General features: G+C 40.0%; 2 protein-coding genes across 3 annotated transcripts in view; one reads left to right on the top strand and one right to left on the bottom strand.

Annotated features, from left to right (window-relative positions):
• samd4a (sterile alpha motif domain containing 4A) overlaps positions 1 to 1,023 on the bottom strand; it is a 71,901-nt gene extending 70,878 nt beyond the window's left edge. Inside the window, exon 1 of the mRNA XM_030048357.1 lies at positions 915 to 1,023. The gene's annotated coding sequence lies outside the window, so the exon portion shown is untranslated. The remainder of the gene's footprint in view (positions 1 to 914) is intronic.
• Positions 1,024 to 3,660: 2,637 nt separating this feature from the next.
• Positions 3,661 to 12,843, top strand: ero1a (endoplasmic reticulum oxidoreductase 1 alpha). Of its 2 annotated transcripts, XM_030077813.1 has the most exons (16): positions 3,661 to 3,716; positions 3,928 to 4,039; positions 5,090 to 5,209; positions 5,311 to 5,394; positions 5,483 to 5,524; positions 5,902 to 5,978; positions 6,789 to 6,862; positions 7,388 to 7,508; positions 8,216 to 8,277; positions 8,386 to 8,412; positions 8,501 to 8,593; positions 9,722 to 9,968; positions 10,534 to 10,603; positions 11,650 to 11,736; positions 12,201 to 12,337; positions 12,638 to 12,843. In XM_030077813.1, the coding sequence occupies exons 2-16, from the start codon at positions 3,941 to 3,943 to the stop codon at positions 12,696 to 12,698; spliced, it is 1,401 nt and encodes a 466-aa protein (XP_029933673.1). In that variant the 5' UTR covers positions 3,661 to 3,716; positions 3,928 to 3,940; the 3' UTR covers positions 12,699 to 12,843. The 2 variants fall into 2 exon arrangements, with proteins under 2 accessions (XP_029933673.1, XP_029933664.1); XM_030077804.1 differs by lacking the exon at positions 3,661 to 3,716 and having other exon boundaries at positions 3,791 to 4,039.
• Positions 12,844 to 14,315: the final 1,472 nt, after the last annotated feature.

Below are 14,315 nucleotides of genomic sequence, written 5' to 3'. Positions count from 1 at the left end.
GCTTCAGTTCAGACAGCTCTGCCCTGCTGACTGCAGACTTGTGCTGCAACAGAGCCGCTTTGAAGAAACCAGCCAGTGGAAAACCAGCCAGCAAAAACTCATACATGCATTTATAGGTCGCCTCCTTGCCGTCGCCTATGCGCATAGGCTTGTGGCATTCACCACCGAGACAAAAATAAATAATTTTAGTTTTGGTATCCACCCATTCCTAAAAATACAATTGTCGGTAGTATTGGCGCTGCGTCCCGGAATTTTCCAAAGGAAGGAAGCCGGTTCCAGCTAGGCTACTGACGGCGACGTTTGGCAGGGTTGTGGGCTTCAGAGACCGGAGCACCAACTTCTCTTCGTTACTATAATGACAGCTTTGTCTTGTAAACCTGTATTTTTAAAACGCGGATAGGCTACAGTGGTCGCGTTTAGCCTTAGAAACGCCTAAGAGACTGAGCAAATTAGCCGCCGTCTAAAACTGTCACTTTGCCTCATCAGCACAGAGGGAATAACAGTCGGCTGATGTGTCTGTGCAGTTGTGAAAAACGAATAAAATAACCTTATCTCTGTCTCACCCCCCACATCTAGAACATTCCCAAGGACGACCGTTTAGTAACGTTGACATTAACGTTACAGTTGTGAGACCATTAGCAACACTAATAGGACCAATATGAATGTAAACTGAGCGTCGCCCTTTCCTCAGGTAAAACAGCTTTAACGTTTGCTAACTGGTGAAACACAGACCCCCATGAGAGTACATTTTTTGTAAAAAACTGTGTATCATAAATAAAGTCCATTTTTTCTGGAGAGAAGACTGAAGCTTAACGTACGTTAACCTTGCCCAAAAACTCGTCTAAAAACTCTGGAAAATGCTACTTTACTGACAGGGAAATGAGAAGAAATACCACAAAATCAAGGGTACTTACTTCTTGGCGCAATTTGCATCGTTTAGTCTCAGGACAGGGCGACAAGCTCAGTTTTAGGGGGAGCGGTGCCCCTTCACTCCGGGTGTGTAGGATTTGCCATCTTGACTAACTTTTCCTCTCTCTCTCCAGCAGTCGGGCTGCTGCTCTAAAGCACCAGAGTGAAGTTACACGGAATGGGCACGACGGCTTCCGGTGGCAGCTTCCAAAATAAAATCCTCATTGACCGACGCGTTGCTGTGGTGGGTTCTCTATAGTGTAATAGAAAACACTTGACGACCAAAGATAAGTTAAAGAATTTGGGCTACATTTGAGTGTGAAATATTTGTACTTTATCCAAAAAAAAAAAAAAAAACTTTTTAAGCAGTTAGCATTCTTCACCTCTAATGGTATGTCTGATGCGGTTTGATTTATTATAATGCAATCACATGTTGTGGCTGTTTATTGGCAGTGCCTCAGTTGATTACAACCTACAATCTGATTTGATTCCATGTAAATCTATTGTTATTGTTGCTACTGTGGGTGTTTTATTATTATTACTATTAATATTGTTGTCCATGTCGCCATGAATAACGTTCTGGAAGAAAACAAACATTTGGATTTTTTAAAATTCATTTATTCAGAGTTTTGTTTTGTTTTGATTAGATTGTTTGCCTGTTTGTTTGTTTCGGTGTCAAGTATGAAGACACTGAGTATCAGCCTAAACATTGACTATCAATTGTAATTCAGTTTGTTAAATAAAAATTTACTCTGGCCTGTACCCATTAATATTTTCACAGTATCCCATATTACACACGTCAGTTGATGGTTTCAATATTTCAATAGTAGCCTAATTATTCGTCATAAAAATAAAAATCCACGTTTTTATTTTGAAGAGGAAATCCGACGACTTCCGGTTCCCTCCCGGTTGCGTGCTGGCGGCTTGACGCAGCCGTCTGAAGGAGAGTCTCGGCGTTGCTTTCCACATGCTAATCATTAACAGCGGAGCATTACGTCAGGGGCTTGGCAGCACAAGGAAGCACCAAAATAGAGAATGGGAGCTGGGGACAGAGAGCAGAGACCGGCCTGCCAGAAACACAGACGACCGGGGGGCAGTGGGGGGCAGCGGGGGTGGGAGTGAGGAAACTTTCAGGAAATAAATAAACAAATAAATAAATACTGTGCTCATGGCAAACAACCCCAAATCAAACAAGGGTGAAGCTATGTTTAATAGAGGGCTGTGTGTTTTTCCTCGCCTCTGCTCGGCTGGGGTGATGGAAACACCGGCTGTTCAGGGTGGGAAGCAGAGCAGAGCACTATGCTGAGGGGGAAAGTTTCATTTTAACACACAAAAAGTCGCCTTTCAGTTTCTGTGAAGCCAGTGTAATGCCCTCTCCTCCCTCCCTCTCCCACTCTGAAGTTGTTCACAGTGGATTTATTTAGACATGGTGTGAATTCCCTCCAGCAGGGGTCTCTCTCTCTCTCTCTCTCTCTCTCTCTCTCTCTCTCTCTCTCTCTCTCTCTCTTTTACACACACACACACACACACACACACACACACACACACACACACAAATACAGAGAGTATTATTGAAAGATATAACAAAGCAAAATTGTCATAGCCCATATTATTTCACTGGGCTAACTTTAGGGAAATTAAATAATGTTCATATTTTTGTGGACTCTTTGGGACACTGTTGGCCATCCCTGGTGTGACCTACTGAGAAGAACCACTTTTCATCATTACAGTCAGTGAACACATCATGGAACAATAAAGCCCTTTCAGCATCAAAACTCAAATCTAGCAAAGAAACAAGCTTAACTCACACTACTAGGTAAAAGTTTTGAAATAAGACAGGTCTCTTTGAATTTAGTCCAGGCCAATAAAGAACTCAAACTGAGAGAGAGAGTTGGGAATATCTGTTGCATGGTTGGTAAAGTTTGTGATTTTTAAGTAGGCCTAGTTTTATATTTTTGTGTACTACTTTTTCAGGTTTTTCTCGAAATTTGAACTCAGTTGTAGTTCGTTTTCCACATGAGCTTGATAGTGTTAGTTTCTACTTCAGTTTCACATACCCAATTTCCTCCCCAGTTTTATTTATTCATTGTTTTTATTTCTCATATTGTAATTGATTTTATTTTCATTTATTATTTTATTTGGGTGAAAATTAAAGTATAAAGTGACATGGGCTGTGACATTTTTCTGTGAGAATAAATCTATAAAACTGACACCCATACACACAGTGGCAAAGACAATAGGCTAATGCAGACTCACGCCGAAGTAATAAATAAAACAAACATCTTTCTCAGCTGAAGCATTGTTTGTAACTAAATTCCTATCTTATATTATAATAACTAGTTATAAAGGCAAATTATGTGGTATAAATTGTCACTGCCATAAAATAATTGTAATTTAGCGGTACAAGTCTATCTATCTATGAGCCCACACTGACATCACTTTCATTTTGGAAATTAATTGCCAAAGCAAATTGTGTGTGTAAATTGTGAAAATTGTTAATGGCGGCTACAAGGTATGAACTCGAGGTCTTTTGCGCCACCGTGCGGCTGTTCCTTGCCTTAGATTACAGGTTGGAACACACACTACGGCCAAACCTATTTAAAGAGTGTGTAAATCTGTTAGCGAGATACAATGTGCGTTGTTTTTGTCATCAGCCCAGTAGCTGAGGACATTAATCTTGTATTCTCCGCAGTCACCTGTTCTTAAAAGCGCACAACAGGGAAATGTCGCCTTTTCTCTGCACGCACAACACAGGCGAAAGCGTGTGGTTGCATTTTTGAACTATTACTATGCAGTTTCTGAGATGCGTGAGTATATTCCGAGGTGTAAAGTGAAACGTGTTGCTGCAGCATGGCATGTCCGCCAGGAAAAGCTGCGTGTCAACTCGTCACGTATTTCACGTAGCCCGGCGCACTATCAGGAAGCAAATGACCCGCTGCTTATTAGATCACTGCCTGCCTCCAGCTGCCGCCTATCCCTCTCGACAGAGCCGCTCTGAGTGTGTGTTGTTTATTGTAGGAGCCAGACAGAGATGTGTGCCTTGAAACTGTCCGTCCTGCTCGCTGCTGTCTCGGTGAGCATCTTCCTCCTCCAGGCGTCCGGCTCGGCGGAGGGCAGGTGTTTCTGTCAGGTGAGAGACTTGAGACCTGCTCACCACACACTCAGATAGTGACACCTTTTGTTTTCGGACGTCCGTGACATCTGTATATTAGTCTAAGGCGTGGCACGATGATATATGAATACTTTTAAAAATTCATAAGAATGAGATTCCATATAAAATTCACAAGAGTTGGGTGAGGTGGGACGCAGTAGTTATGGTGCGTTCATTTCAACTCGGAAGTCGTAAAAACGAGCATCGACTTGTAAACGAATACTAAAAGTTGGAAAGTCGGGCATCATGCTCTATTCGATCAAGCCCTGAAGACGAAAAAAGAAACCATCTCCAACAGAACAGACAAATAACAATTCAAATAACCATCTCCATTTGGAAACTCGGGTGTTATTGGTGTAGCCCAAGTTTGACACGTGATGTCCTGTAAAAACTTTGTATTTACTACTTGAGCTAACACTACTGCATAGACGTATAGCATTCCCTCTGTACGAAAATGTAGTGTTTTTGTTTTTTCCCTTGTTGGCATCCATGAGCGATGAAGGCAACGCAAATGTGAAATTCCGGGTTTAGAGGCGTCACGAACGCAGCGTTTCTATTTAATAAATCATCTCATGGGGAATAGGTTCTTTGCAAGATGTTTGCTCATGTTTGCAAGTTTTATGTCCGGAATGGCCTGTAGAAAGAAAATGATCTTGATTTCAGACTCAATTATTTGTGGATAGTTCCAGTCCTGCGTGTTATCATCCTCAGTCTGATGTAAATTAGTAGCCTATTGGTGACTCAGGCTATTTGTCTGGAGTCCAATATGTTTTTTTCCCTCCTGAATACTCAATATCTGTATTGTTGTCTTAAGTATTGTTAAATTGGGCTTGTGAAGTCTTTTGTCAGCATTGTTTGGCTAAACACTAAAGTCTTCCTGTCTTAGCTTACTGCTGACTGTTGTTATTCAATGCACCTTGTATATTTTTTAAGAAAAAAGTGCAATACTAATATTAGCCAATAAGCCTCGGTAGTTCAGGTTTTCATGCAGTGAAGGTGACCAGCTGTGTATTTATCCATCTGACCAAGGTCACAGGTAACCTGGATGATTGTGCCTGTGATGTGGAAACCATCAATGCCTTCAACAACGATTTGCTTTACCCCAAACTTCAAACTCTGCTGGAATCGGACTACTTCAGACTGTACAAGGTATGTTGTACTGGTAGACAATACACACACACACACACACACACACACACAGATAATCAGACCTCCCCCAGTGATGTGTATGTTGACTCCACCTGCCATAGGTGAACCTGAATAAACCGTGTCCCTTCTGGACGGACCACAGCCACTGTGGTGTGAGGGACTGCGCTGTGAAGCCCTGCTCTCCTGTGAGTTCAACTACAGATCTGCCTTCCTTTATCTCACCAAACTCTTATTCACATCAGCTGACCAAACTCTGACTGCCCTGTTTCACAGAATGAGGTGCCGGAGGGAATCCGATTGTCCAGCCACCACAAGGTGAGCCAGTAGACTTGTCAGAATAAAAAAGGGGATTGTTGTACAGAGCTGCTGCTGCTGCTGCTTGAATTACAGTCAGACAGGAAATGAATTGTTCAAGGGCTTGCTCAGAAACCCTAAATTGCATAATCACAAACCTGTGTGCCACAAGTTCAGATTTTTCTGAATCTGTGAATTCAGCCGTCAGGATGCAGCTATGGTGTGAAAGGAAAAGGAAACCAGATTTTCATCATCACACCATGTATGCACACTTAAATACACACATTTTCCTATAAACATACTTTCATTTTATTATTATACCGTACTTGTTAATGTCTGTGTGTTTGGTTCTACATGTGTGTGTGTGTGTGTGTGTGTGTGTGTGTGTGTGTGCATAGTATTCAGCAGAAGCCAATGAGCAGCTGGATGAGTGTGAGAAGGCAGAGCATCTTGGAGCTGTAGATGTCTCTCTCAGGTGTGTTTGGATTTCCACAGGCATCATGCTGTATGAAACATTCAAAAGAAAAAAAAAACACTGCAACATTTTTAAGATATTAAGATAATCAACTTTATGTTGACTTTAAACCCATAATGTATGGGCAAGAGATTAGGAACTTGTACAAGATGAAATTTGATAAGAAAATTTGTTTTGGACAAGAAAGAGTTAATCTGTCATACTATCACATGCAAATATTTAACAGTTTAATCAATTTAGGTCCAGTTGCTTCTTGTAACAACAAGAGTGTTGCTGCTTCTATTTTGAAAATTATTTTTACACCAGCTTTTCTCTCCTTCCACCACATAACATGCTTTTGCAAGAAACTCTGTAAGCTTTAGCTCATTGTTCTGGAAGAACAGCGCCATCTTGCTGTTTTGTGCTGTAAAACAATCCAGATGATTCCCTGCCATACTCAAACTAGGCACACACACACACACACACACACACACACACACACACACACACACACACGTTCACAGGAGTATAGAGGCTTGTGGACACGAGCAGCCTCCTTGGCAGTGGACCCGTTTGCTTACAGTAATTATTTTATGTCTCAGAATTAATGTAGTATTAATGGTGGAAAAAAAATTTACACACACAGAAGGTAAATTGTGTTATAAGGTGAATTGGATAAAGAACGACCATTTTTTTCACAGAAACCATCCGTGTCCTGTGTATTTTGACGGATTTAGGGTCATGCATGACTCTTGACCTTTTGACATACACAGTAAGGTTCAGTCAGAAGATGAAAGTTGAACCAACTGGCTGCTCTGCTGTCTTTTCCAGTGAGGAGACCAGAGAGGCTGTGCTGGACTGGAGCAAACATGATGATGAGGCAGAGCGCTTCTGTGTGGTTGATGGTATTGCTCAATCAATCAATCAATCAATCAATCTGTAACCATATTTTAATCAACACAACCACAGCAAATCAACAAATTCATAAATATGTACAGGTGGAATACAGCGTTGGGTATGTTATATTGAAAACATGTTACAAATACATATAGATGTGCAAAATGTAAAAATATAGATTACCCAAACTCTATATTGTACTCTTATTACTTTCAGTTAAATCCAGATTACTTTGCAAAAGTTGAGGTGTAGACACTTTTACATTAGGCTTTACATCAGCTGTCAAATGATGTTTTGGCTTTCTTGCTTTCTCTTTAAAAGTATTACCAAAATAAATCCTTTTATTTTAATAACTAATCAGAATCATATTGCATTACATTCATTTTGGGTGGAGGGGCAATCTAATAGAATACAGTTACATTAAATATTCTTTTAACCTCCAGTCCTGGTGAAATGTTATTACATTAAACATCTATGGATCAAACTCATCTGACATAAGCCTGACTACTGACTTACTTGTGTCTCTGTCCCAGATGAAGAGTCCCCAGACGCCCAATATGTGGACTTGCTGCTGAACCCAGAGCGCTACACCGGCTACAAGGGACCAGAGGCCTGGCAAATCTGGAACAGCATCTATGAGGAAAACTGCTTCAAGTAATTACTAATATAATGTACTGTAGAGCAGCCTTGCAACATCGGTAGCATATTTTTACATTCAGCTTTCGTATTGTAGAAAAAAAACAGCTATTGGTGATGTACCTGGTATTTCTGGGTACATTTTCTTGTTTGATATATTTTTAATTGCTGTGGATAAGTAACCAAACATAGATGGTGTCCAGAAGTTACCAGCAGCTACATTCACCAGTCACATAAGGAGAAATCCACTGTTGAGGAGCCACTGAGAAAAAAAGCCATATCTATTTCCAGACCAGAATGCAGTGCTGCCACAATACGTTTTGTTGTTGGGTTTTGAGAAAGGGGCTAAACTCTCACTTTCCCTCAACTGGAAGAAGCCTCGCTCCATTATAGCAATCACTCTCTCATTCTGGGAAATGTCGAAAATTGCCACCTGGAGTATAAGTCAGCTGGGCAGGCTGAGGGAAGAATAGTAGTCCAAAAAAACGAAAGTACAGCATTTCATCACAAAATAACTCCTAAAATACATTTGAGATTGATTATTTGTAACAGTGTAAAAGGGTCTGAGGGTAGATTTTTCCCTTAAAGACACAGTAGGAAGAGAAATAGACTACCAATACAAGAAAATGCTGAAAAGAAGTGGGTCTTGGTTATTGATCAGCAGAATGGGGTTAGGCTCCTAAAAATACTGAACCTTCCCTTTACACACTTTTCTCCCCCCACAGACCTTATACAGTTCCGCGGCCGCTGAATCCGGCCACTTTCTACAGCAGCACAGGAAATGAGGGTGAGAGGTCTTTACCATTATGTACAATCATATCATGATTCCCTCTACTTGAGTTGTAAATTCTCTGCAAATACAGTATCTGATGGCGACAATGGTTTCATTCCTCAGCAAGGACCTTCTACAGCTGGTTGGAAGGTAAGCTGGTGGCGCTGAACATCCTGAAGTGTTCTCAAGGGAAGGTTTGAATTTCACTATTATTAACGCTCTGTGTCTCCCTCCTCAGGTCAATGTGTGGAGAAAAGGGCCTTCTACCGGCTTGTCTCCGGCCTCCACGCCAGCATCAGTGTACACTTGAGTGCCAGATACCTCTTGGGTGGTGAGACACAGTGGCAAACTCCTGCATAAATCCTTAACCTCTCACACTCAATTATTCACTCATTTTCTTTGAGGGAGACGCCATCCAAAAATAAGTTATTATTTATCTCATTCAAGTTGAAACGCCAGTGAACATTATATGTCAGTACAAAGCAGCCCTCTGGCAGCCCTTTATAAGAACTGGAGTGAATGGAGGCTATTTCTATTGAGTTCCAACAAGGACACAAAGGTCCCTTTTCCATTACATGGTATCTACTCTACTAGCTTTTTTCAGTTTTCTATTAAGCAAATGTTTGGAATAGTACCTGGTAATGGATACTATTTATGGACCCACCTCAGCTGACGTTCCAAGCGAACTGAACTGACACTAAAAGGTGATGTAAAACACTGCAGACCATTGATTGGTCAGAGAGAAATTGAATGGTAAAGCCCCGCTGGTCACTGCTTACAGTCAGGAAATACAAAAGTGAGACTCTCAAAACTTGTGTTATTGCTGATAATCTATCCCTGTAAAAATGCTTTTTTTTTTCAATGAATTTCTTAGTTGCACTGATGTTGTCCATGTGAAGCAGCTATTTTGAGTTGTTCTTGTAGATTTTTTTTTTTTTTAAGTAAAACTCTTGTGTGTGACTCTGGTAGAGAAGGGGGTTTTGCCATGAGGGGATACCATGTGCAATGGAAAATCAAATCCTGAAAAGTAACTGTTACCAAAAGCAAGTAGAGCTGAGATGAGTAGAGCAGATACTACAGTATATAATGGAAAAATGCTCAAAAATGACCATAAAATTACTCCAAACAGCATACTGTGGGTCCAATAGTCCAGATTTTTCATTTTTGGGTGAACTATTCCTTGAATCTTCTTTTGGAGCTCCAACTGAGATAAAACCAAGACACTCCTTCTGCTGGCTTTAGTGATGGAAAACCTCTGGGCTCTAATGAGGACCATATCTGGTCAATAGTGTCTTTAAAGAGGATTTTGGTGGGCATTTCTGCTATATTTGATAGTGACAGTAAAGAGAGACAAGAAAGGCAGGAGAGAGACAGGAGATGACAAGATTTTTCTCACTTTTCTCCTTGTTTGCATTTGTTAACATCATCCCTCTTTCTCTTGATTCTCCCTAACCTTCAGATAACTGGTTTGAGAGGAAGTGGGGCCCCAATGCTTCAGAGTTTCAGCAGCGCTTTGACTCCGAGCTGACCAAAGGAGAAGGGCCCAAGAGGCTCCGAAACCTTTACTTTCTCTACCTGATTGAGCTGCGAGCCCTGGCCAAAGCGCTGCCGTTCTTCCAGCAGGCCTCCTTCCAGCTGTACACGGGCCAGCTCGAGCAGGACCAGAAGCACAAAGAGCAGCTGCTGGACATCCTGCAGCTGGCCAGGTAAGTTCAGAGTGGCTTACTGAATTCATATCAGAGCTGTCGGTTTGGGATTCTTTGGAATTTTCATATACGGTATAGTTTTCTGCTTTTATTCCCCTCTCTGTTTAGTTTTAGTTAGATTACAAAGTGAGTTTAAAACAAATGGTAAGTTTTTATTAAATTTCAGTAGCTTTAGATTTAATTTTTAAAAAAATTTTTTGGTAGGTTTGATATTTTCAAAAGATATTGTTTTTGTCCGGAATAAGTATTTTGTATGTTTTTAATAGCTGTTGTGTGATCCAGTAGTATTCTTTAAAGAAGTATTAATTTTTCAGTACATCCTCAACAAACTTAAAATTGTCCTCACATCACTTGATCTAGTTTTATTTTAATAGCCTTGCATTTCATGTTCTAAACTTTTTTTTTTAATTAATTAAACTGTGAAATGGTATTATTGGTGACAACAATCCCTATACTTCCTGCAAGCTGGTTACTACAATAAAAGCTTCTATCCCAACTAAATTCAAATTTCTTTGCTTCATAACATTTGATGTAGTAGTATTGTGATGACTTCTCTCTCTTCCAGATCTTTCCCTTTGCACTTTGATGAGACGGCTCTGTTTGCTGGAGATAGAGAGGAGGCAGCCAAACTTAAGGTCTGTAAACATTTGATGTACTGGATGTCATGATTTTTTTTTTTTTTTTTTAAGGGGGACTAAAACTTCACATTCATATTCCTATACGTGCTGACACTTCCCTCAACATTTCTTACTGTAAATATTTGCTTTGTGTTTGTTTGAGCTTCTAGCACCCAAATGAGGACCAAAAAAAGCACATGCATATTTAACTTGGGTATTGGCAGCTTTGGGTTTTTTAAGGTTGATGCTGATATTGATATTTTTGGTACCACTTCACAGACTACCTTTATAAAGGGTTTATGAATAGTTTATAATTAGGTTATTAATTAAGATGTAAACATTATAACTGATTAATAAACAGTTATAAACAAAAATAGTTTTCATACATCAATGCAGGCTCACTATTTGGCAAGAGCAGGTTATGGCTGTGCTGCCTCTGTTCTGTTAATTCTCAGATCTTGCTAGTTGCTTGGCTTATTTCACTTGATCTTGCCAAATAGTGAGCCTTCTTCCAAGTGCCTGTGATTGTTGATATGGCTCAAAATATTCTGTATTACAAAACGCTGAGAAGTTCAACTGTGAGGAAAGAGGGTCATCTTTCTGCAGCTACAAAAAGCATAAACTATAAATTTTCAAATTTCAAACTTTGCAGCATAATCCAAGTGTTTTGTAGCCAAAACGTGTCAGAGAGTTTTTACAGACAATGTTTTATAAAACATGTTTGTCTTTTTGTAAAGAGATGGCCCTGAGATGGCACTGTACTTTGCTCACTGTGTGTTTGGCTTTTTTGTGAACCTCAGTGGAGTTCAAACTGAAATGGGGTAGTTAATGGTTGAATTTTCATTTTGGAATGAAGTGTTCCTGTAACAAGGAGGAATTACTGTTAAAAACAAAACAAAACAAAAACAAAAAAACAAACAAACAGAAGGGCAGGAATTAAACCCCGGCCTTTTGCAGATTCGGCTGATATTGTGTTGATATTGTGTCTGTATTATTTGACATTATTTTAACATTTTCTATCAACCCAAAAATGTGTGGATGCTGCCCTGTGGTGTTGACCTCAGGAGGACATCAGGCTGTCCTTCCTCAACATCTCCAAGATAATGGACTGCGTGGGCTGCTTCAAATGTCGGCTGTGGGGAAAACTACAAGTGAGTCAGCACGCCTCCTCCACTGGATCACCTCTTACCAATCTGTTCTCTAAAACACATAGCTTTGTGCCGTTTACAGATACATTGCCAAAACCTTTCCTGCTGAAGTCAAGTTCATTTACAACACACTTTATTTCAAAGGGCTTTACAAACCATATTATATACACATCATATGCCATACTACATCACTGTGCATGCAATATTGATACATCATAGACATCAGCGTGGCATGTTCAGTATTACAGTTTGCATATTCTGAAGAATACTGTTAATACTGTTTTGATGGCAAAATGGGATATTATGTCTTTTCTTTCTCAGTCACCAAATTGTGATTTATTTGTTGTTTTGGAACAACCTGTATGATTTAAGACCTTTTGAAGGGGATTCCTTTTGTCTGTGTACCCAATATGTGTGTGCGTATGTGTGTGATCTCTCTCATTTTCTGTGCCTCTTGCCCCTTATAGACGCAGGGATTAGGCACAGCCCTGAAGGTCTTGTTTTCAGAGCGACAGATTGAAGCTTTGCCCAAATCTAGGACCGGATGGCCTACTTTCCAGCTCAGCCGGCAGGAGATCGTCGCTCTTCTCAATGCCTTTGGAAGGTATTGAAGTCTGTCCCCTTTATAATATCACTGCGACAATATGTACCATCTGCCAAATATATATATTTTTTCAAAGCAAGGTAGGTTGCTGACTTTGCTGCCCTCTGATATTTCAGTTTGAGTAGATAAAAGGTCATTGTGGAACAAACGTCTTAATGCACCATGTATATTACCATTGTGGGATATCTTCAAGTCTAAGTGACATTCCTGAAGTCTGCTGCTATTTTGCAAACACTGCCCTGTATATAGCAGATGCGCTCACCCATAGAAATTAAAATCTCCTCTTGACTCGTCTCTCAGGGTTTCAACGAGCATCAAGGAGCTGCAGAACTTCAGATCGCTGCTGTCGGAGCAGCAGTGATGAAGAAAGCTTTGGCATCATCGTCATCATCCATCTTGCCAGGATCTGATGGCTCATTTCCAGCCTGGACATTTTGTGGCTACCACTGGCCACAACATGGCCAGCCCTGCTACCTTGATGCTACTGAAATGTCCTTTAGACTGCCGGGCAGCTCCTGCCAAAAAAGACTGCAAAAAATGGCCAAATTTGCTCTTGCTTTTCAGGAACCATGAAAGACTATTTTCATGGAGCCAAATGAGAGATGCACTTTGACAATAGTAATATTTACTTTCCTTGTCTTATTCCAAGTGCTTGTCATTGTTGATAAGGCTCAAAGTATTCTGTAATACTAAACCCTAATAATTTCAACTTTAAAGAGGGACTGAACAGTGTAATGGCACTGATTCTCCATATGTTTTACTCAGGGATTCAGAAAATACTGCTTTTTGTGATGCGTTTGCTTCAACTAATGAAACCATTTGAAATACTGCTGATGACTGACATTGTCTCTTGTGCAGTGTGTTTTTATTATGCAGTTGTCCTGAGGATGGCGCTATATGCAAACCAAACTCATTATGATCTACCCCTCAACAGAGAAATCTAGATTGTTCTTGCTTTGGAGAGACTTCAGATTTCAAAATAACAGCATACTTAGGCAGTGAATTTGAACTAAGCACCTGTTGCATGGTGAAAGCACTTATAACTTATTTATTATTCTGACTAATATTTTCCACTTTGAATGAGCCAAAAATGCAGTTAACTATGTTTAGTTTTCATAAGAAAGATAGAATATGAATATTTTGTGTGACTGACATGGTCCTGAGAGAGAGAGAGAGAGAGAGAGAGAGAGAGAGAGAGAGAGAGAGAGAGAGAGAGAGAGAGAGAGAGAGAGAATGTCTTCGTGAGAACTATCAGAAGGGCTGGGCTGGACCAATGCTGCCTTCAAGCGCAACTTGTAATCTCCTACTTCTGTGTCCTGCGCATTCAAGTATTGTTGATGGAATTAACTCTCCTATTAGGCTATGTTTGGGGTCAATTTGACCCCAGCCAAAGTTTAACGTCTCAAAATAAATGATTAACATCATTTTTGTTTTTGCTTCATATTTAATGACTTTTCCTAATGTAGTGGGTACTACCGGGTAAACATGAAATTCACATAATATGTTTTCAATGTCCTGTACAAACTTTGTAACGCATCGTTTATAAATAAAAATGTGTACTTAGAAATAATATAAAGCCATTAAAACACTAAAACACTTAAAACACTAAAACACAAACAAATTAATATTTCTTTCCAATTTTAGGTCAATCAGTGAGATTTTATGGTGATTTGCATATTTTCTATGTCGCGTAATAGGAATACTGGATGTATTAGTTGTGTGTGTGTGTGTGGGGGGGGGGGGGGGGGGGGGGGGTCTTTGCGCTGCAACTTCAATCTGAAGAGGAGAAAATGCATGTCAAGAATGTCATGTTTTAATTCATTTAATGTGAGACAACTAAATTGAAACAATATAAACACGCAACAGCAGTAATTATTTCCACAGAATTCAAAATTACTCACATCAATTATTCAGGTATTTTTAAATTACCAAAAAATGCTTCATCTTTACATTAGTTTTTGAAATGAAACTCCCCAAG

The sequence above is a fragment of the Myripristis murdjan genome, chromosome 3, assembly GCF_902150065.1.
Source record: "Myripristis murdjan chromosome 3, fMyrMur1.1, whole genome shotgun sequence".
Classification (NCBI taxonomy): Eukaryota; Metazoa; Chordata; class Actinopteri; order Holocentriformes; family Holocentridae; genus Myripristis; species Myripristis murdjan.
Note: the sequence above shows the minus strand (reverse complement) of the source record. Positions and strands in the feature narration are given on the sequence as shown.

Coding starts and splice junctions, on each gene's coding strand:
- ero1a (XM_030077813.1), top strand. CDS start 3,941: ATGTGTGCCTTGAAACTGTCCGTCCTGCTCGCTGCTGTCTCGGTGAGC. Junction 5,395..5,482: donor CTGTGAAGCCCTGCTCTCCT/GTGAGTTCAACT, acceptor CCTGTTTCACAG/AATGAGGTGCCGGAGGGAAT. Junction 9,969..10,533: donor GACATCCTGCAGCTGGCCAG/GTAAGTTCAGAG, acceptor TCTCTCTTCCAG/ATCTTTCCCTTTGCACTTTG.